This window comes from Acartia tonsa, chromosome 6 (assembly GCF_053477335.1).
Source record: "Acartia tonsa isolate MP-2025a chromosome 6, ASM5347733v1, whole genome shotgun sequence".
NCBI lineage: Eukaryota > Metazoa > Arthropoda > Copepoda > Calanoida > Acartiidae > Acartia > Acartia tonsa.
This window is the reverse complement of record NC_137265.1, coordinates 12,307,039-12,329,452: the sequence shown is the minus strand read 5'-3', so window position 1 is coordinate 12,329,452 and position 22,414 is coordinate 12,307,039. Positions and strand designations below refer to the sequence as shown.

Sequence of the window (22,414 nt, the reverse complement as noted above, 5' to 3'; positions counted from 1 at the left end):
GGGGCGAAGCCGCTAGTATATAATAAAACAAAAACAAAAAAATGGAAATAACAATAAATCGTAAAATAGGAGAGTTGACTCACTATTCAGTTGAAATATAGCATCACGATCGAGCGGTTGGCTAGATCTTCCAGTTACAAACAGACACACATTCTCCTACTTAAATATGATGATAAGCTTTATACTAAAGTAATATTCTGTTCATGTTATATTTATTAACTATTTTTTTGTAGTTTAGCATGGATAACAACTTCCTTAAGTCAAAAGATGGATGGACTTGGACAGACATAGTGAATTTAAGAGTTGACCCTATACTAATGAAATTATAATTTAGTTGTACACTAAAAGTTGCGCCATCCATATCTGTGGAGAATTTTAAGCAACAACTTCTACAAGAATATTCTGCTTTAGGTTAGTACAAATATTTATTTCATGTTTACAGGTAGTTATCTTCTGGTGCCATAGTAATTTAGCAGCATAGTAGCTAGAATAAATAGAGTTTTCTACGACCCTATCACTTCCTTTTTAAAGAGTTGATAAAAACAATTATTGATTGTTTAATTAAGATTAGAGACAAAAATATTGGTATTTTCCCCCTCCCCCCTTATATTTGAGATAAATTGAAATATGACTAATTCCTCTGTGGAGCCTAAACCTATGTTGCCCTAACCCTGCAGGGTTGCTCTCTTCCCTAACCTAACATAAAGTAAAACAAAAACACTCGAAAAACTACCAAATTTTCAAATATTTTTTTTATTGTGGGGGGGGGGTGTGGTAGGGGTTTCGATTAGACTCTAAGAGGGAAACCGTCGCGCGTTTGTTATTGCTGCGCTACGTTGCCCTATAATTAAAATTATTATTCTTGTTTTAGAGAAGCTTGGTGGAGCCTTTGTGTTGGCCCTGAACGAAGATTATATTGAAGCTGAGAATTTAAATTTAAGCCAAGGGGACGAAATTGCTGTTATCCCCCCTATTAGTGGTGGATAAATACTATTATTTCATTGAAAAGGTCAGCTTTATTCTTTATGCCCTACGAAAAAATTATACAGTTTTTGCCATTTCCTTTTGATGCTTTATCGAGTTTGTATGGTCCCAATACCTTCAAAACAGCATAAAACCACCTAAAGACTTTTATAGTTCAGTAATGAAATAGTCTAAAACCCTCCCAGATTATAGTGGTATCTAATAGCTTAAGAGACAAACTAAAAATCAGTGTTGCGGATCCGGATCCGCAAGGATCCGCATTTTTTTGAGTCCAAGGATCTGGATCCGGATCCTGGGGTATAAATTTATGGAAAAATCTACCTAAATTTATATAAAATAGTCACTTACAAATTTTGAAATATCTGGTAACCTTGTTAAGATCAGCTGATTCACTCCCACACTCTTCTCTCTCACATTGACTTCGAGATTAAAGAATAAATATTTTTTGAAAAAAATGGTGGTTTTATTTTTTATTGTCAAGGAGTCGGATCCGCATACAATCAATACGGATCCGCAACAATGCTAAAAATTAACAGAAATCTGAATGAACAAGACAATAGACGATAAATTGGTGTACATCCCAAATAAATATAAACAAAAATATCCTTTCTATAGATTAATATGTTGTTCTATAAGCTTTTGTTACTAGGACATCTAGTTTTTACCAACCAATCTAGATTTTCAATAAAAAAAAGCACTCAAAGTTTATAATCCAACAATTGAGAAAATGTTGATTAAACTTTTTAGTGCAATTATGTATCCTCCCTCACGAAATAAAAACTGTGACCAATATTGTCGTCCTTATTCAGGTAGACTAACTCAACAAGCATGGCTTCCCCGTCTATGGACGAAGTGCGTATTACGCACGACGCACTGGACGTGAATGACGCATTTGTACGCGCTACCCTACCATCCACAGGAGCTACTTCCATATTCGTGGGGACTACTAGGTAAAGACAGATTTAATATTTAAACTACCTACTTTGCTTATAACTTTTGGGTTCTAAAAATGATTATTAAGGCAAAATAATCTGGTGAACATAATGATAACTACCTAATTGTTTTTGACTGGCAGCAAATTTAAATGGAAAATAGGTTATTCTTTAATTAAAAGAATCCTGTTGCTGAATTTACAACAACGTTTCTATCTATTTTATACTTTAATTTTTTTTCTCGTATTTATTCGAATCCGGTGGATAGGAACCGGTTCTCATCCATACGAAAAAACTATGTCTAGCATCGTATTATATCCAGTTTTCTACGAATATAGAAATGTACAACCATAAGATTAAAACTAGTTTTTTTAGCCGGTGCCTTCGGCACCACGGGGCTAAAAAAACTAGTTTTAATCTTATAATTGTACATTCTATATCCGCGGAAAGCCGTTTATAATACGATACGAGAAATAACTATTCTCGTATTCATTCGAATCCGGTGGACAGGAACTGGTTTTCATCATTACGATAAAACTATGTCTAGCATCGTATTATAAACCGCTTTCTACGAATATAGAAATGTGCAATCATAAGATTAAAACCATTTTTTTAGCCCGTGCCTTCGGCACCTCGGGGCTAAAAAAACTGGTTTTAATCTAATAATTGTACATTCTATATCCGCGGGAAGCGGTTTATAATACGATGAAAGAAATAACTATTACACTTTTTTAGGGACAATTTTGATGGAAAAATAGTTTTGAAACTGGAGTATGAGGCGTATGAGCCCATGGCGGTCAAACAACTCAACATTCTATGTTCAGGCAGATATGTTTTGATATATTTATAATCATCAGCATTAATACATTAATGAAAAGTAGTTTTTGGTTATTATATTGTACTTGAAGGGGCCTTACCGCTCTGATATAAAAAGTAAAAACTTTAATGTTTTTGTTTTTCTTACCTACCAAATCCTCCTAAATATATGTTCATATGTCTTTAGAGGTAAGAGAAAAATGGCCTGAAGTATCAAAAATCATCATTGAACATAGGTAAAGTTTTTAAATCAATATATAGGTTTGATATGGTATTTTCCTACTAATTGCAATGAAATGAAATTAAAGGCCAGGGTATAATTGTTTTTATATTGGGAAATAGGTAGCCCCTCAGGGTTAGTGTACCGCGCGGGTAGAAATGCATAGAAAAAAAATCCTCTCCCGCCATATTTTCAATTTATTAAAAAAATAAAGAAGTTTGTTTCAGTGTTCGATAGAAACTTTAAGGGTAAGTACCAATTTTCTTGTTTACCTAGGCTTGGAGAGGTGAAAGTTACTGAGGCAAGTGTAATCATAGCTATCTCTGCCCCCCATAGAAAGGATTCTTTAGAGGTAATATATTCATGCAGAACAGCTGCTCTCGTCAAAAATAGTGTTTTCGTCGCCGTTTCTTTACAGTTCAACATTGTCCCTCTTTAAGGCAACCAAATTAAAGTGCTGTAACTCTTTTTTTTAGTTGAGTTCCCTTAACTCTTATAGTTTTGGTTTCATAAAGTGTCACATCCGCCCCCCTTTTACGAAATTTAAAAAGACTCCAAAAATATTACTTTTATTCAATACTTTGTTTTAGGCTGTTGACTTCTGTATTGATCGGCTTAAAGAAAAGGTAAGAAGTTTTCATTCTATCAAACGCCTTTCTTATGTCAAAGAAACATAAATAGATTTTAAAAGTAATTAATAAAGTTTTAATTTTGAAAATTAAAAAGTTGGACTCTCCTTTTTTGAACCAAACAATCAAGATTCAATAAAAGTACCAATAGTTTTTAAGCCAACGAATGAGATAATGTAGGCTATCTTCAAAATTTTCATTCCAATATTCCTTACCTCCATAATAATTGATATTTAGGTCCCTATATGGAAAAAGGAGAAATATGCGGATGGGGGTGAAGCTTGGAAGGTAAGATTTTTGCCAATTAATATCCACTGGATTAGAACCGGTTTTTTGCCATATTGAATAATCTTGTATCCGCGGAAACCTGTCTTTAGTACGCTGTTATAAATAACTTGTTTAGTAGCGCAACTACTTCACAAAGGCTCTAGCTACTTATAAAAGCGGGAAGTTTGTAAATATTTTACTCAAGACACTAAATCGTTACAATATTCATGAGAAATACGCATTTTATAAGGCATACAAAACGCTCTAATTTTCGTTCTATTTAACGTAATTTTGTAATTTTTTTTGCTGGTTATTTCATTTTACATATACTTTTATCATTTTATCAAAAAAAAATTTATCTTTTTTCATCATTTTTTGGAGAAATTAATGCTTAAACTAAGGGTATCTTTAAACGCAAAATTGACGCTCTTAGAATTAAAAATGCGTATTGAGTACAAAGGGGGGATAATTTCAAGACATGCATGTTCCAAAGATATCTTTTTTTCCATAAAATTTTAATGTTTAGTCCACCGGAGATTACCCTGAAAATCATATATCAATTTAGGAAGATAATTTTTGTAGAATAGTTACTGAATTTACAACTTTATGTTCTCTAAAAGTATAGTTAAGATCAAAGGCGTGCAAAAGGTTGGTATAGGGGTTGTTTACACCACCCTTGTAAAATAAAGGGGGATGGATACACCTCCCTAGGTGTCCAATCATGTCCACCCTCTTGACAAGAGCCTACACCCTCAGATACACCCCTCTATAAATTTCAAGGGGGTATAAAGGAAATAAATTTACACCCCTTAAAATAAAGTGGGGTTGGGGGTATTTAAGGAGGGTGTATTTAAGCAAGTCACTGATTCAGATAATTCTATGCTATCTATTTTTAGGTAAATTAATTACCAGACTTTACTAAAAAAATCTTGCAATATTCTGTACCACTGTACTGTACAACTTTTAATTAGTAAATTGAGACATGAGGAAACTCTCATACATATGTAGGGGGGGGGGGGGAGTTAATGCAACCATCCCATAATCAATTAATCCAAATTTTGTTATGAAAATTGGCATGTGTAGTCCTTAGTAGGTCTGTTTTTCAAATTTAACAATAAGTTAAGCTTGAGGGGGGGGGGGGGGTTAAGGCAAACATCATGTAATCAATGCACAAATGGCACCTAGAATTCGAATTTCATTACAAAACTTGGCATGAGTAATCCTTGGTAGATCTTTTTTCCCAAAATGGAACAAAAAATTGGAAAAGTAATGGCTAAGGGCTGTTTGCTCAGCTGTTTAGCCATTTTTGGGCTATTTTCAGGGCAAATCCAGCAATAATTACGTAGGAATCATCCATTAGGGATAGGTTTTAAGGGGTGTTGAGCTGAAAAATACTACCAAAAATATTGGCAGCTGGGTAATGGCTTATAAGGATATAAAAATTGAATATTTCGATGGAATTAAACTTTTCTTAATTAACATTATAACTTTATGTCATGGACAAGGACATATTACTAAAAACACTTTTTTAGTTTCTAGATTTCGCTGTCATAACAGCTGAAAACTGCCAAAAATGGCTGAGAACAGCTGTCAACAGCCAAAAGTATATATTGTAGATTAAATCATCCCACCATGAAAAAATTTTGAAAATTTTTTTGCCCCCAGTAAAAATGTGGTTGATTTAAGCAAAATAATGACCCATGCTAAATATTTTTTTCTGTGATGCAATAATTGTGACCTTACGAGCACTTCAAAGTTTTTGAAATCTGCAAAAAGAATGTTTTTTTGGTTCTTTTGTGTGATCTCAATTTTAAAGATTTTTACAAAATTCCAATTCTAGTATGTAAATATAAACCTGAAATTTACCAAAAAAATGGAGCAGTCTTAATAATAACATATGAAGGTGTAGCAAGAAATCTGCAAAGTCAAATTCCATTTTTGCAGTTTTTCTTACCTAACTTAAAAAAAAGATTTAATTTTGTTTTTCTTTTAGATGCAGTAACTACTGGACCAGGTAGTTTAAAAATTTTAGCTCAATATATATCAATTTTGCCCACCTTCCAGCACCAAACCCCCCTTTATTGATAAGAAGACCATTAATTTTATTTTATTAATTTTTAAAATACCACTAAAAAATTCATTTGGCAGCTTGCTAATGGCCGCAGCTCAGCTGGGAGCGGCCAAGAGTAGAATGAGTAGATAGGGCTTGTGACGTGTCTCTAGGTAGGTTTTTAACAGTCTGTGTAACAGCCCCAGCTGCCAAATGGATGGACCCCCACTATTTAGTAGTATTTTTGAGCTCAGTACCAATAAAAACCTACCCCTAGACATGTTACAAGCCCTATATACTCTTCATACTCTTAGCCGCTCCCAGCCATTTTCAGCCAGTTCTAGCAGCTGGTACAAGAAATTTTAAAAATGGATATTTAAAGCAAAAATATGTTTCAAAAAGTTGATTCCTATGCAATTAATGATAGTTTCGCCCTGAATATAGCCCAAAAACAGCTAAATGACTGAGCTGCCAGCTGTTAGCCATCACTTTTGCAACTTTTTGTTCCATTTTGGGAAAATAGATGTACCAAGGATTACTCATGCCAAGTTTTGTAACAAAATTCGAATTCTAAGTGCAATTTGTGCATTGATTACGAGATGGTTGCATTAAGCCCCCCCCCCCCCCTCAAACTTGAGTTAATTCCTTTAATGATCTTGATATATATATGTTTATAACTTTTAATATATTTTACAATAGTTTTTAAAGTTAATGTTGAGAGGGAGATATATCCCAATCCTCTTTTTATAAAAAAAATTTTAAAATGTAATAAATTTCTTGTGTAAAGTAGGTTTGGTAAAATACTAATAAAATCACCCTTGATTTTAGTTAAAGGGGGCTGTTAAAAGTCATAAGTGGGGTGTCAAAAAATTTAGTTGTTAATAAATTAATGGAATATAACCTGATATTATAAATTTGAAACATATTTTTGATGTACAAAGAGAATAAAGGAACATGTATTACACTTTTCTTCATAGAAGAAATTGAATCATTTTTTATTTGTTTTTTTTCAACACAAGGTTATTTGTGTATCTCTTGGTACAAGATACCACCATATTATTAGTTAAATCTAATTTTTTATAAATTAAGTGAATAAGTCTGTTAGACCAAGGGTAGAAACTAAGTAGATAGACAGACAGACGGGCAAGAAGAATTATCAAAGTTTTACTAAAATAGACAATTAATTAGATAAAATCCAATAGAGAACCTGTGAATGATCAGACAGACAGAGGGACAGACAGACAGACAGAGGGACAGACAGACAAATGGGTATTGCCTAAAACAGTTTGGCTGCTATATGAATCATTAAAACCCACCGTAGAAAAGAAATTTACATTAGTTTCTTATTTCGATACTCAACGCCCCCCCCCCTCCCCCACTCAAAGGGGTTTATTATTTCTTAATATCAATAAGTGACTTTTCAGCTTAATAAAATTGAATGTACTTTTTATTTCATCAATTTATCTTAAATAGAACGAAAGTTATAATCATTTTATTGTCTACAAGATATATGCTTTGAGTAAAAATCAACATAATTGTCAGTAAAAACGTCATATTTATGCATATTTACACAGTAAATAAATTTTAAAATTGTATTTTACTGTAATGAATAACTTAAGGGGGTTGTATGAAATATCAAAAACCTAAAAAAAACCTAATTTGGTTAAATTAGTCCAAGTAATGATTGATTTAGTACAGTACGTATGAATAAGTTGTCAATTTCCTACCAGAGTCCTTGTGACTTAATAGTTAAAGTTGGTCCATTGTCCATCTCTCCTTACGTCAAAAGGAGCCAAATAAGTCCTGTAAATCAGAATTTTAAATAATTTAAAGTTAATTATACATTAAACAAATAAACATCGTCATATAAAGTGATTAATAAACAAATCGATATACTTGGGTGTTGCACCAGATTTTCATGTGCTGAAATAAAGTGATGATCGCATTTGCTAAATGGGATGAACGATCTGACTAATAAATGAGGTCAATATTTGCAAGCTAAATTGACGACAAAATTGCTCCTGTTAAATTATCTACGTATATCCTATATCCATTAATCAATAGTATATGTAATACTATTAATCTTTAAAAAGTTTATTATTTGTTAAAATGTAAATTGTTTATAGGAAAACAAAGAATGTTGTTGGAAAGGAGATAAAAATAAGGAATAGTCCACCTAAAGGATACCATCAATGTAATGGGTATTACACTTTAAAAAAGGGAACAATCTATTAATAATATCCTTAAAAATATGTGTACTGTTTTTACAACATGTTTTCTATTGTAAACAAAGCAAACAATAAATTTTGAAAAGGGATAGTTTCATGCCTGAATTTAAACTTTAATGTAAAATGTTCTCAGTTCTCTTTGACTTTTGTTCAATCATGGAGTTATCCCTTTAAAAATGTATAGCAATGCAAACTATTAAATGATTCTATAATACTGTTTATGGGTAACTAATAAATTTATATATAATATGTTAAATTTAAGTAATAATTTTTGTATTTTTTTTTGTTCTAAAAGATTTGTTTTTATATGTATTTAGCTTTAATTTATATTTTTATAGTATCAGAAATGTAATTAACAAAAAATGGTGCTTTTTAAATTGTGATTGATATTTAGAAAATTTATTAGATAAGATTTTATATTATGTGATCGTAATTAAATTTCAATGTAATTGATTAGGTAAAATACCTACTTTTACTAATCTAACCTAAATTTAAGGTATACCTACTAATTTTGGTTGTATTGATTAATATTGATTGAATGATAGTATACTTATAGAAGCAATAAAAATACTCATGTGATTTATGTAATTAATGTTTTGCCTATTAAAGAAACTTTTCTAAACTTTATTTTAGATTTTTGTTTTGTAAAGAATAGGACAATGTATTACAAATCTATATACCTCTCAATTTTTAGGTGGTGTTTAAAAAAATATATTAGATTAAATAGAGAAAAATCTTCCAAATTACTATGAAAAATCTCGAAAAATTGTTTAGTTTTCAATTTGGCACAACATCTATGATTTTAACCTATAGCCGATTTTTATAACTAACCACTCCACTTATGGCTAATGGGAAGATGCATTTATTGCCCACATTGTCCTTTTTTGTTCTGTTTTTATAAGAAATATTGTTTTCAGATGATGTATTAAAAATGAAAAAGTTTTTGATAAAGAAGCGGAAGTTGTCCGAGTCTAGCGAGGATGCTGATGACCCAGGAATTTTGACACATAATCATTCTTGTTCGTAGCGGGGATTAATGGATTAGACTATTGATGCAGAGAGAGAGAGAGGGAGACAATGTGTGTTTGTTACACTAGTCCCCAAAGTTTGAAATAACGTTTTCTTATTCGTTGACTTGATAATTTTGGGGAGTTTCAAACGTTCAAAAATACCGCTTGAAATTCATTTTGCCATAGGTATCAATGCAAATAAAGCATATTTTGTGTTTTTTTGAATTTATTATTGTTATTTTTTGCATAATTTTTCTTAATTGAACCTGGTGAATAAAAAAATACTCTTGAAGAGCTAAATAGGATAAATTTATTATTAAAAAAATGAAATGATGCCTTGGTAATCAGGAGTTTTTGTGCCTTCCCCTGTCCGTCATTCTGGTGGCAGTGAACACTTACCTCACTTAGTGGCAGGCAAGTACATGGAAAATTTCCAGTGATAAGTCATCGGACGATGAATTTTTGTATAAATTAACTTATATGTAGTTTCAAATTATTATATACCCGGCTCATTATTTACGAAAAAAACATTTTTCTGCATGAGGTCTCAGATTTTGATAAAAACTCCCAGTCCCCTTCATTTGGTCATAAAACTAAGGGCTGGGTGATTTTTAACCTTTTTAATCCATTTAAAGTCCGATTTTTCACGCATTTTCTCACTGTGGTGTTTTCACAATGAAAAAAAGGCATTTTTTCATGATTTTCAAGTTTAAAATTTTTACATTAATTTTTAACTTACATACATGTTTTATATATCAAATTAATCCCCCAGATGGGTACAATATAGAATTTGTCTTTAAAATCACAAAAATCATGATTTACAGGGTGTCCCAAGAAAAATGTCAAAACAGGTTTTTTAAACTTTTGACACTGTCAGGAAACGAATTTTGCCCATTTCTTGCCTTGAGAGTGAATATCATCCATTTTACAATTTTTTTTTTATGAACTAAATTTGGCGTGGTAACTCCAAATTTCAACACCTGAGAAATTTTTGAAACACCCTGTAAAAGTGATTTTTGCATCTGTAGAGCTAAAAATTGGTCCAAATCGATTATTTTTTTCAAATTAGCATACAAAGTATCTAAGTATGTTAGGCCATAGTGTTTTCTGACCAGATTACAGTTTTTATATTTTTTGGACACCCTGTATTTTCAAAAAAAGAGAAAAAAAATTTTTGTTTTTTCCGAACCGTTTTGCCGTTATTCACCGCCAAAGGCGGAATTTTGACCTTTTTTACCGTTCTCGAGGTTTTAACGGGCATTTTTGGTAAGAAGGCGTTGATTTATCAAGATTACTGTGAAATACTTTTATTTAGGCTATTTTGTTTACTAAATTTCATGTGAAGTAAAATTTTTTGTATATCCAACTCATTTTTGTCAAAAGGAATTTTAAATGGACATGATTTATGTTTCTTTTATTACTAATGTTATATCAATTATTAATATTATATTCACTTCATTCACTTGTTTTAACAATTGAAATCCATCTTGACGAAAAACGGTTAGATGCACAAAAAATTTTACTTCACATGAAATTTAGTAAATAAAATAGCCTAAATAAAAGTATTTCAGAGTGATCTTGATAAATCAACGCCTTCTTACCAAAAAATGCCCGTTAAAACCTCGAGAACGGTAAAAAAGGTCAAAATTCCGCCTTTGGCGGTGAATAACGGCAAAACGGTTCGCCGGAGGCGGGTAATGTATAAATAATAAATTATTTGCCTTTAAAAGTTGTACAAAAATGAAGAAATAGTCTCTGGCCCTAAAACGACTCCTTCCCCCTGAAAAGGGGCAAAAACCACCATTTTTTAAAAACATGCACAGGGTGTCCCAAAAGTGTGTAAATTTGTAAAATAGGCAAATATTATTGTTATTAGTCAAAATCTGTATCTATATGACAGTTTTAGGTAACTTAAAGAAAGAAAAAAAATTAAAAAAAACAAAAAAAAATTTCTCTTTTTTTGAAAATACAGGGTGTCCAAAAAATATAAAAACTGTAATCTGGTCAGAAAACACTATGGCCTAACATACTTAGATACTTTGTATGCTAATTTGAAAAAGATAATCGATTTGGACCAATTTTTAGCTCTACAGATGCAAAAATCACTTTTACAGGGTGTTTCAAAAATTTCTCAGGTGTTGAAATTTGGAGTTACCACGCCAAATTTAGTTCATATGTGTTGTAAAATGGATGATATTCACTCTCAAGGCAAGAAATTGGCAAAATTCGTTTCCTGACAGTGTCAAAAGTTTAAAAAACCTGTTTTGACATTTTTCTTGGGACACCCTGTAATTCTTGATTTTTGTGATTTTAAAGACAAATTCTATATTGTACCCATCTGGGGGATTAATTTGATATATAAAACATGTATGTAAGTTAAAAATTAATGTAAAAATTTTAAACTTGAAAATCATGAAAAAATGCCTTTTTTTTCATTGTGAAAACACCACAGTGAGAAAATGCGTGAAAAATCGGACTTTAAATGGATTAAAAAGGTTAAAAATCACCCAGCCCTTAGTTTTATGACCAAATGAAGGGGACTGGGAGTTTTTATCAAAATCTGAGACCTCATGCAGAAAAATGTTTTTTTCATAAATAATGAGCCACCCAGTTTATGATTACAAATATCTTTTTCTTTAATTACCTGGGTAAGTTTTAAAAAGTAAAATTTTCACAGATTATAATACAATTATATTTTGTGGACAACTTACAACGGATATTAAAACGAAAAAAAGATTTTAAGATTAAAATCAGATTTTTATATTGATATTCTTGGAATTTTTGCTGTAATACGATGTTATTCATGAATATTCAGTATGGCTGAGACCCGCTTCTAATATTAATCAGTTTTGAAGCAATTTTGGAAAAAAAACTCTGGTTTGTTGCAGGTTTTTCAGAGGCTCCGTCAGGACATGTTCAAGATGACCAGGAAGGAGAGGGACATCTGGGCAGCTACTCCACAGAAATGGGATTTCAAGGTAGATAGATAGATAGATACATGTTCAAGATGATCAGGAAGGAGAGGGACACCTGGGCAGCTACTCCACAGAAATGGGATTTCAAGGTAGATAGATAGATAGATACATGTTCAAGATGATCAGGAAGGAGAGGGACACCTGGGCAGCTACTCAACAGAAATGGGATTTCAAGGTAGATAGATAGATAGATACATGTTCAAGATGACCAGGAAGGAGAGGGACATCTGGGCAGCTACTCAACAGAAATGGGATTTCAAGGTAGATAGATAGATAGATACATGTTCAAGATGATCAGGAAGGAGAGGGACATCTGGGCAGCTACTCAACAGAAATGGGATTTCAAGGTAGATAGATAGATATATACATGTTCAAGATGATCAGGAAGGAGAGGGACATCTGGGTAGCTACTCAACAGAAATGGGATTTCAAGGTAGATAGATAGATATATGTTCAAGATGATCAGGAAGGAGAGGGACATCTGGGTAGCTATTCAACAGAAATGGGATTTCAAGGTATATAGATAGATAGATACATGTTCAAGATGATCAGGAAGGAGAGGGACACCTGGGCAGCTACTCAACAGAAATGGGATTTCAAGGTAGATAGATAGATAGATACATGTTCAAGATGACCAGGAAGGAGAGGGACACCTGGTCAGTTACTCCACAGAAATGGGATTTCAAGGTAGATAGATAGATAGATACATGTTCAAGATGATCAGGAAGGAGAGGGACATCTGGGTAGCTATTCAACAGAAATGGGATTTCAAGGTAGATAGATAGATAGATACATGTTCAAGATGATCAGGAAGGAGAGGGACACCTGGGCAGCTACTCAACAGAAATGGGATTTCAAGGTAGATAGATAGATACATGTTCGAGATGACCAGGAAGGAGAGGGACACCTGGTCAGTTACTCCACAGAAATGGGATTTCAAGGTAGATAGATAGATAGATACATGTTCAAGATGATCAGGAAGGAGAGGGACACCTGGGCAGCTACTCAACAGAAATGGGATTTCAAGGTAGGTATCCTTTTCTATAAAGTAATAAGCTTTTTTTTGCCTGTAACCACTAAACTGATATGGTTCTTTCTTTATAGTGAAACTTCTTATAGTTCCTGAGGTGGTTTTAGAATATTTTATTTTACAAATAAGTGTGGGTAGCGTTTTATGCTATTTGTCTGCCTCTTAGTCTTCATGATCTCTTCAAATAAAGTGCTCCTCCTGGATGCTAGGGGCGCATGCCAGGGATAGAGGGACTTTTTACTGAAAATTATACAAAAAGTTATTGGCCAAAAACTATGGGCTGGGTTTGTTCAAAAAAATTATTTTAAAGATTTAATTTTATTTATTTAGGTTTTGGAGCAGAATTCAAGCGTCCCCGGATGGGCGGAGATGGTGAAGCTGAAGAAACAAGGCACAAAATTTTATTTTTTATACATGATGGGGATTTGGAAATATTTACAGTGAGGGAGTGGATATTGGAATGGAATTAACACTGGTATGATGTATCTATATAAAACTTTGGCTACTTTTATTTTTTAACCAATAGTTTTAATCACACAGAAGGGTTGATTTTATTTATCGTCATTGGGAATGTATATTAATTTTTCGTTTATTGTCTTATCCCTTACGATCCTTGTTGATTCATTAAAATTAATATAAAATAATAATTTTGCTTGAAGGGGAAGAAGATTTAGTCAGGCTTCTACAAATTCCTCGGCTTCGTTCTGTGATGATGAAGGTTCTGTTGACAGGTAGGAGACCCGTCGCAGAGATATTATTATGCACAGCAACATACATACCAGCGACTGTGGCATAACTCGTAGCGCATCCGCTCGTTGTGGCGAAGGTGGCCGACACCACGTTAATGGTACCAAATTTTTCTAAATTGAAAAAGAAATTTTAATAGGATAACGCCTGTTCTTTTATTTAATAGATGCACGTAGTCGTACAATTATGCGAGTATTATTCCAAACTCCTAACTGAACTTAAGTAGTAAAATGAAATGATTTTTTGATAAATAAATAGACTGATTGGTTTGATTGATATTAAGGATCGTCGCGATTTTCGTCTTATATATTAATTGATTGATTGGTGAATTGATTGATTGATGTTTAGAGATGCCGCGTTGTTATCCCGTACACTTGACTCCACCTCTAGCAGTGACACAGAAGACGACTTTTCCCATCAGAAACAGGCACACATGCATTATACAAAAGTTAAAATACAAAAAATAATTCTTTTATTAGACATTGCATATTTACATATTAATGACTCTTTGTTTATAGATTGACTTTAAGGAGTAAAAAACTTAACAAGCTACCTTAGCTATCTAGCATGAATTTAATAAACTGATATTTGACATACAATTATGACTAATATTATCAAATAAGCTTTTTTACCTAACTAATGCATTTATGAATGAAAGGGCAATGGATTCCATAGTAAAGAACAAGGAGGAGGTGTTATGGCAAGATCTCATAATAATCAACACAAAAATGGGTAAGTCATACACTTTATTACCAAGATTTTTAGTAGCGAATCTACTCTGTAATTAACTTTGTCTGTTTGACCGTCAGTTAGTAAATGTGATTTTCTCGGCTGCTATTCTAGTTAGAAAGCAATAATTTTTGTGAAGATTCCTTATAATAATGATAATATGGTTCATAATTAACTTGGTCTGTTATACTGTCACTATTGCTACAAAAAGATTTAAAAATATCAAACACATGTGAAAGGTTTTGTGATTATTTTGTCTCAAGGTAAATCTATTCTGAAAGTTATGTTTTTTTATGTAGCACTTTTCTCATTTGCATTACTTATACTTCGCTGATGTAATTCCTGTTTATGGGGCTATCCTAGAAAATATTATGAAAGAGTAATTATCTTCTATTGGCCTATCCATTTAGGTCTTTTGGGGAGCGGGATTCCTCTAAAGCAGGCAATTCTGGTGGCTACAGTTCCCAGGCGGAAAGGATGATGGCCAAGATGGGTTATAAATCAGGTAAATGTTAAAATAAATTAATTGAAAATAAGGTGTCTTAACCCAATATAACCTAAACTAACCTCAAGTGAAGTATCCAGGATACCTTTGTTTAATATATTTTGGGCAAAGTAGACAGATCCTAGTGATCTATTCATGGTTACCCGGGCAGAACTGAATAGGATTTAGGTTGTTTATTGTTATAGTAATTTTATTTGTATTTTATATTTTTTTTTTGATTTTATGACTATGTTCAATTTTTATGCCTAAAAAAATATGTTTATGTTTATGTTTAGTTTATGTTTATGTTTATTGAACAAATAACTCCCCTTATTTTTAATCTCAAAATAAAGAGGGTGGGTTTTCTGTGCTCGATTAGGCACTTTGAAGGAAAATTGTTTAATTAGTGGCGAGGCATCTTGATAAGTATGTAACGTCGGTTCAACAGCAAGTGAGCACAGAGATTCCTAAGAAAATCACTAACACTCTTAATTTTTTTACTGTGTATTGGTTTAATGTTCTTATTTCATCAAGGTAAAACATTCTTGCTGTGCTATTCATTGTCCTTGGTAATAACACAATTTGTCATTTTCACATTTGATTTAATATTTAGGTACTGGTTTGGGTAAGGCTGGAGAAGGACGATTGGAACCTGTGTCTGCCTCACAACAGAGAGGCAGGAGAGGTCTAGGTCACATCATTGAGGTATGAAATGAAATAAATCTTTGACATTGTCACAACAATCATTAAAGGTTTCTCAATCGATTAAAACCTGTGTCTGCCTCACAACAAAGAGGAAGAAGGGGTCTAGGTCACATTATTGAGGTAAGTTTGATAATTGTCACTTTGTTTCAATTCAGGTAAATGATGCTTACATAACTCAGTTTTGACATAATCTTCACTTAAATCAACGAGGTATAAAAAAAAGTTGGAGTAAGATTTATTGCTCTTTAATTGTCTTATCCCTTTATCAATATTACTTGTTTAATTTAATATTATTTTTTAGGGCTTAGAATCAGATGAAACCCTGGATTGGACCCCAGAGCCAATAGAAGTTAGAGAACCTGTTCTATGGTTACCCACAAATACCCAGCCTTCACCAAGTTTACAAGAACTCAGGTGGGTTTCTAACCTGTTTATCCAAAATTACTCTCATAGATTAATTGAAAAATAAAGAGAGGGGTAGGTTTCTGGTAAAATCCGTAAAGGTTATGTGTTATAAGTAAAAAACAGTAGTAGAACGATAAAAATTTATGTTAACTTTAAAAAAATAATTTTGTCTACCTATAGTTCTTTTCAATAAGAAATACACATATTTAGTGAATATTATCGTTCTCACACTTTTCCTCAACAGTTTAGCGGATTTATGACCAACACGCAACAAGCGGTCAATGGATCCTATAAATAGACATATTTGCAAAATCAAAACTGGTTTTAGCTAAATTGTATCTGCTCCTTCTTCCGGATTATAGAATTTTTAAGAATTTGACTAAAAATGTGTGATGATTTGACTTTAAAATAGCCTTTGATGTAAAATGTATATTACCTCTAACACATGAAAGCAGTAGTTGTTTTAAAAACTTTTTTTGTAGATTAATTATAACTCATGAAATTGTCGACGGCAGTACCTTCTGGTTTTAATTAATGCTTTTTTTCTTCAAAATACCTTGAAATCTTAAACTTAGAAAGTAAAAACAGTAATGAAAAATCAACATATCATTTAACTAAACAATTATGACAACATCCATAAAAGCGAAGCACTGAAACTGTAGGACAAACGGACATTAACACTTATATAGTATCAGAACTGAATAATCAGAATATAAATGTATAAGAGTCGAAGCAAAATTGTAAGTAAATTTGTTGAAAACTGCTTTACTTTCTAAATCGTACCTAATTACTAAAGAAATCACCATGCAAAGTTTGAAATCGATATGACATCTCTAACATGCCTAAATTAACGAAAAAAGCTATCCGTTTGTGAAGGACGTACGGACGGACCGACCCTAATTATAGAAAAGCTTCGCTTTTAAAAATACTGACAGAATTGATTTACAACATATTTACTGTTATTAAAAGCGAAGCTTTTCTATAATTTCTTTTCCGTCCGTACGTCCGTCTGTCCGTCAGTAAAAGTTAGATTTGAAGGTGGAAATGTTAGCTTTTTTAGTGGAACGGTTAGCTTTTTCCGTTAATTTAGAATTTTCCTATCGATTTCAAACTTTGCAAGGTTATTCCTGTAGTATTTAGGTACAACTTAGAGAAAGTGTAGCTACTCTAAAATCGTTACCAGAATTTCCGAACGCCCAATTTAAACTGTTGATTTAAAATAAATTAAAACAACATATTTTTATGTGATAAAATTATCCGATTGAACTGAATTTTGGGATACTTATTCCTAGGACAACAAAGTACAATGTTATAGGCGATGCATCTCTTTATCAAGTCCTAAAAATGTAATTATGTCCTTAAACCCTAACTTGTATTTAAACCGTTTATAAAAAAATTTACTCATAATTTTGTTTAGACTTTAATAAATTTATATTCTGATTATTCAGTTCTGAAACTTTACAATTAATAATATTCTTTTGTCCTACAGTTTCATAGCTTGGTTTTATGGATGTTTTCATCCTTGTTTATATAGAAACAATAAGCAATTAAACACTCGAATTTTGTATGAAAGACACAATAGTATAAGTTATCAAACACATAAACAATAGATTGTTGAAGAAATTAGGCATTTAATTGATTATATCAAAGGAAAGTTATTAATAAGTATAGTCTAATTAGTTAAAAACTAAATAGTTCTTATACATTAAATAGTTTTACTATTAAGTAAATTTGTTGCAAAATACAACATACTGTTTAAGGACATTCCTACATTTTTAGGACTTTATTATAGATGTGCCTCGTTTATAACGTTGTACCTTGTTGTAGTATTTATTACAAAAAGGTTTAAAACTTATTGTAGAATTGCTATGCTTTCTAAATCGTACCTTACTACTAAAGGAATAACCATGCCAAGTATGAAATCAATAGGACAATTATAAAAGGCCTAAATTAATGATAAGAGCTATCCGTTATAGACAGACAGACCAATCCTTAAAAAAGAAAATCTTTACTATTAAAATCAAGCATCAGAAAAAGTCTTGTTTTTTTTTAATTTTAATTATAGATCCACAACGACCAAAATCTTTGACCTATGTAGATTATGATCACATTTGAAAAAGGTTTTGCCATGTCTTAAATAAGATACAAAATTAAATAAAAATTGTTTTCAATTGCTAAATAATCTTTAATACACCAGACATTAATTTGAAGTTAAATTAAAATATACTATATATATCTCTATATAAAAAAAAGCGATTGTGCCCCTAGCATTTAGTTGGTCTGTTTTCTAAGGGGTAAGACATAAAAATCATCCAGAGACTTGAATCTAAAAATAAAATAGCCTGAACCCATCCTGGGTCCTATGTATGTGAAGCTTTCCTAGAGTGTAGAACTAAATCAGCTATCGAAATCTTAAGCTACAGATAAAATACATACTGTTTACATACAAAACATATCAGATGATCATTATCAAATTTTTGTCAACTTTAATGCAATTAAATTTAAAAAGCATATACTTTACCTAGTAACTATTAAGTAATAAAATAGTAAATGAAGTGTATTCAAAATATCTTTTAAAGTAATGTTTTTTAATGAACCTTTCGTGTCATATATTAACCTACTTACTGTTTCATTATATCAAAAGTTTATCCATATAAAATTCAAAATGGTTTAGAACAGAAAAGATAGACTTTTGTGTATTAACGGCTAAGTATCTAATCTATTAGGATTAGTGCTTTTTATATCACTAATAATGCATAAAATAACCACTGTTATACATCCTAAATATGCAGTGTTGAAGTGTTAAAAATATTGTTTTAAAGCCTCAACAAATATGACAAAATTATATTTACAAGCTTTAAACTATAAGCTGATTTTTGATTAAAGGTTATTTTAAAGTCAAATAATCACATATTTTTATTAAAAATCTTTGAAATACTATAGACACGAAGAAGGAGCAGATACAATTTAGGTAAAACCAGTTTTGATTCAGCAAATGTGTATATTTATAAGATCCATTGACCGCTTGATGCGTGTTGGTTTTAAATCCGCTAAACTGTTGAGGAAAAGCGTGTTCTACTACTATTTTTAAGCCTTAAAACCGAGATAAAAAGAATTTAGCCTGTCTTAGCGGCAAACATGTTATAAACAATGGAATACCGCGAAACCTTTTCATTCATTGATCTTCTAAGGATCAAAACGACATTTGTCATCACCATATTCGCACAGAAATTACAAATTATATAATTTACACCAGGAGTTGGATAAAAACTGGACGAAGAAACGAGGATATCAGTGGAGAATTTAGATTCTGTGATCCGGAAGTTCTGAAAGTAAGATTTTAAATAATAACAAGAACAAGTAAGTCATTAAGTAGCGCAGCAATACTAGCATATTAATATTTTAGATAAACTAAAGTATAGGTGGCCTGGATTTATTACTTTAAAGTCTTGGAGAGAGGGGACATTGTATTATGATTAAACTATGTTGGTTCCAAGAACTCAGCATCTTACATTCACTGGCTCAAAAACTTTGGATACTCTAATAAAATGTTATTGAACTGTAGAAACCTTCATTGTCCAAACTCTAGAAATTTTAATTTACAGTACAGGGGTTAATTTATTGTCCATTGTTGTATCCCATATAATTCTTGTTATACAATTAACTGTCCTATTATATAAAGTAGTAAGATTTTTTTGTCTGTAGCATAAGATTTCGATAACTACTGAATCGATTAAGTTCTCTATTTTATGGAAGCTTTTTATAGGTCCCATTATGGTATAATATTTAAGCTTCGGATGGTTTTAGACTATTTTCTTCACCCTTCTAACCCCTTTGAATACATAGTCCCTAGATGCCAGTAGCGCACCCAATAGTAACACATAAATAATGTCACAAATTGAGCTTGCAGAACAAAAATGCATTTTGTCTTGATGATTATTTACTTTAATGAAATGGATATGTGATATACGTGGATATATTGACGGGAAAATGTGTCTTCAATTTAGCTTGCTAATATAGACCTTATTAATTGGTCAGTTCGTTCAGCGAGGGGAGGGATTGGGGGAAAGGAAAAGGATGGGGGGTATCGCTATTTTAGCCAGCTGCGAGCATTACCAGAGTACATAAAAATCTAGTGCAACATTGAAATTATAATATATCTATTTTTACAGGATGTTCTGAGTTGTAAGTCAGTGTTTGACAAGTTGGAATCTCACGAAATGATGAAAGCAAGAACAAGATCAAACCCTTTTGAAACAATAGGTTGGTTTATATTATTTTTACAAAGCAATTTTATGATAAACTGCATTAGGGGGTCGTACGCAAAAAATGACCCCCTTTGAGAAAACCTTAACTCACACGTTTATTATAAGGATCTTGTTCTGAAGGTGTCTTGACTTTGTAAAATATTTTCAATTTATTGTATGTTTGACTTTCTCGAGGCCTTTGATAGTCAGTGGATGGTATTTCTTAGTTAAAATATTTTTGCCTCTATTTGTCGAATACTTCTGAAAGTTTTTATTCCAGGTAAAGGAATATTCCAGAACAGAGCTGCCATGAAGATGGCAAACATGGATACTGTTTTCAATTTTATGTTCACAGACCCCAGGGATGAACAGAATAAATCTTTAGGTAAAAATTTATATATAAACAATACATTGATACTGTTTTCATTTTTAAAAATTCTATAGTTTATAAGGATATACTTATAACATCGTGCCTATTGTTCCAAAAATCATTTTGCTGTGTTTATATTGTTCTTGTGATTGGCATACTGTTTAGTTATAATCAGAGTATAGAAGCTACGCTGCTAGATTTAACGTTTTTTCACAAACTGCGACAGATGAACACACGTTGATTGTTTAAAAGTTTTGTCCTGTTCTTTCATAATTTTCAATTTTTCTAGTTGACAATAAAACTTCCTAGTTGATAATAAAACTTTCTAGTTGATTATAAAACTTTTCTAGTTGATAATAAAACTTCCTAACTAAAGATAAAACTTTCCTAGTTGAAAAATGAAAAAAATTCCTTGTTGATAATTAGATATTCCTAGTTGAAAAAAGATTTTCCCAGGTTAATAGTAAAACTTTTCTAGTTGATAATATAACTTTCCTAGTTTATAATGAAACCTTCCTAGTTGAAAAAAAACGTTCACATTTCATGTAAGATTTTTAGATGATGATAAAACTTTTCTAGTTGACCATGAAACTTTGATAGTTGATAAAAAAACTTTTCTAGTTGATGATAAAACCGAGCCTCTATACTTTGCTGACGTGTGTGCCGGACCTGGCGGCTTCTCTGAATATGTTCTATGGAAGAAAAAATGGCAGGCAGGAATTATATCAGGATTGCTAACTTTTTAAAAGAGAAGCTTTTCTATTATTAGGGTCGGTCCGTCAGTCCGTCCGTAAGTCACGGACAGTTGGCTCTTTTAGTTAAATTAAACAGGTTAAAATTGTCCTCTCGATACATAACTTTGCATGGCGATTCCTGTAGTAGTTAGGTAAATTTTCGAAAGCGTGTAAAATGTTATAAACAAAGCATCTCTATAATTAAATCCTAAAAATGTTGCTATGTCCTTTAAAAATATCCTGTATTCGAGCAGTTTTTCAACAACTTTATATACAATTTTGTTCCGACTTTTATACATTTATATTCTGATTATTCAGTTCTGACACTTCGTTTGTCCTACCGTATCAGAACTTCGCCGCGCTTTTATGGATGTTGTCATCCTTGTTACCTGTTAATTACAGGGAGGGAGGGAACATTATACTGTAAGTTGATATTCATCCCAAATTATGTTTAACAAGACTATCTCTTTGTTAGATGTAAATTATTGGTTGGAAAGTTTTGGCACTTCAATTTCTGAACTAACCTATGAAAATTAAGTAAAATGTTTTAGCTAACAAATAAGGTACCTAACGTAACGTGATAATAAAACTGTGGGTACTACTGAAATAGATTGGTCTTATTTTTTGCAATCCCGAAAGAGATATATATCAGGCCAAAGGATTCGGATTCACTTTAAAGGATGGAAAACATGATTTCAAGTTGGAGGAATTCTATGCAGGTAAAGATACTCTTAAAATAAACCATAAGAATCTTTGATGTTTTTGTAGTACGACCTCACTTTGTCGGGCTTATAGAGTAGCTTCGCTCCTCAGCTCTAATCCTATTTTTCTGTTTAATCACCTCCCACTAGG

General features: G+C 31.9%; 2 protein-coding genes across 3 annotated transcripts in view; both read left to right on the top strand.

Annotated features, from left to right (window-relative positions):
• The first annotated feature begins 871 nt into the window (after positions 1 to 871).
• Mocs2B (Molybdenum cofactor synthesis 2B) lies at positions 872 to 8,109 on the top strand. Its single transcript, XM_080163518.1, has 8 exons — positions 872 to 1,009; positions 1,794 to 1,934; positions 2,652 to 2,740; positions 2,920 to 2,968; positions 3,229 to 3,304; positions 3,543 to 3,578; positions 3,819 to 3,869; positions 8,025 to 8,109. The coding sequence occupies exons 2-8, from the start codon at positions 1,813 to 1,815 to the stop codon at positions 8,067 to 8,069; spliced, it is 468 nt and encodes a 155-aa protein (XP_080019644.1). The 5' UTR covers positions 872 to 1,009; positions 1,794 to 1,812; the 3' UTR covers positions 8,070 to 8,109.
• A 937-nt stretch (positions 8,110 to 9,046) lies between these two features.
• Positions 9,047 to 22,414, top strand: part of Cmtr1 (Cap methyltransferase 1) — a 30,072-nt gene continuing 16,704 nt past the window's right edge. The window contains exons 1-15 of one of the 2 annotated variants that reach the window (XM_080163516.1): positions 9,047 to 9,123; positions 9,487 to 9,550; positions 12,025 to 12,114; positions 13,472 to 13,532; positions 13,801 to 13,872; positions 14,237 to 14,315; positions 14,547 to 14,620; positions 15,028 to 15,122; positions 15,715 to 15,806; positions 16,108 to 16,220; positions 19,468 to 19,543; positions 20,384 to 20,474; positions 20,739 to 20,843; positions 21,450 to 21,541; positions 22,215 to 22,281. In XM_080163516.1, coding sequence (XP_080019642.1) covers positions 9,058 to 9,123; positions 9,487 to 9,550; positions 12,025 to 12,114; positions 13,472 to 13,532; positions 13,801 to 13,872; positions 14,237 to 14,315; positions 14,547 to 14,620; positions 15,028 to 15,122; positions 15,715 to 15,806; positions 16,108 to 16,220; positions 19,468 to 19,543; positions 20,384 to 20,474; positions 20,739 to 20,843; positions 21,450 to 21,541; positions 22,215 to 22,281 — 1,237 coding nt within the window. In that variant the 5' untranslated portion in view covers positions 9,047 to 9,057. Of the gene's footprint in view, positions 9,124 to 9,486; positions 9,551 to 12,024; positions 12,115 to 13,012; positions 13,053 to 13,471; positions 13,533 to 13,800; positions 13,873 to 14,236; positions 14,316 to 14,546; positions 14,621 to 15,027; positions 15,123 to 15,714; positions 15,807 to 16,107; positions 16,221 to 19,467; positions 19,544 to 20,383; positions 20,475 to 20,738; positions 20,844 to 21,449; positions 21,542 to 22,214; positions 22,282 to 22,414 lie in introns of those variants that run through there. The other variant, XM_080163517.1, reaches the window with a different exon arrangement.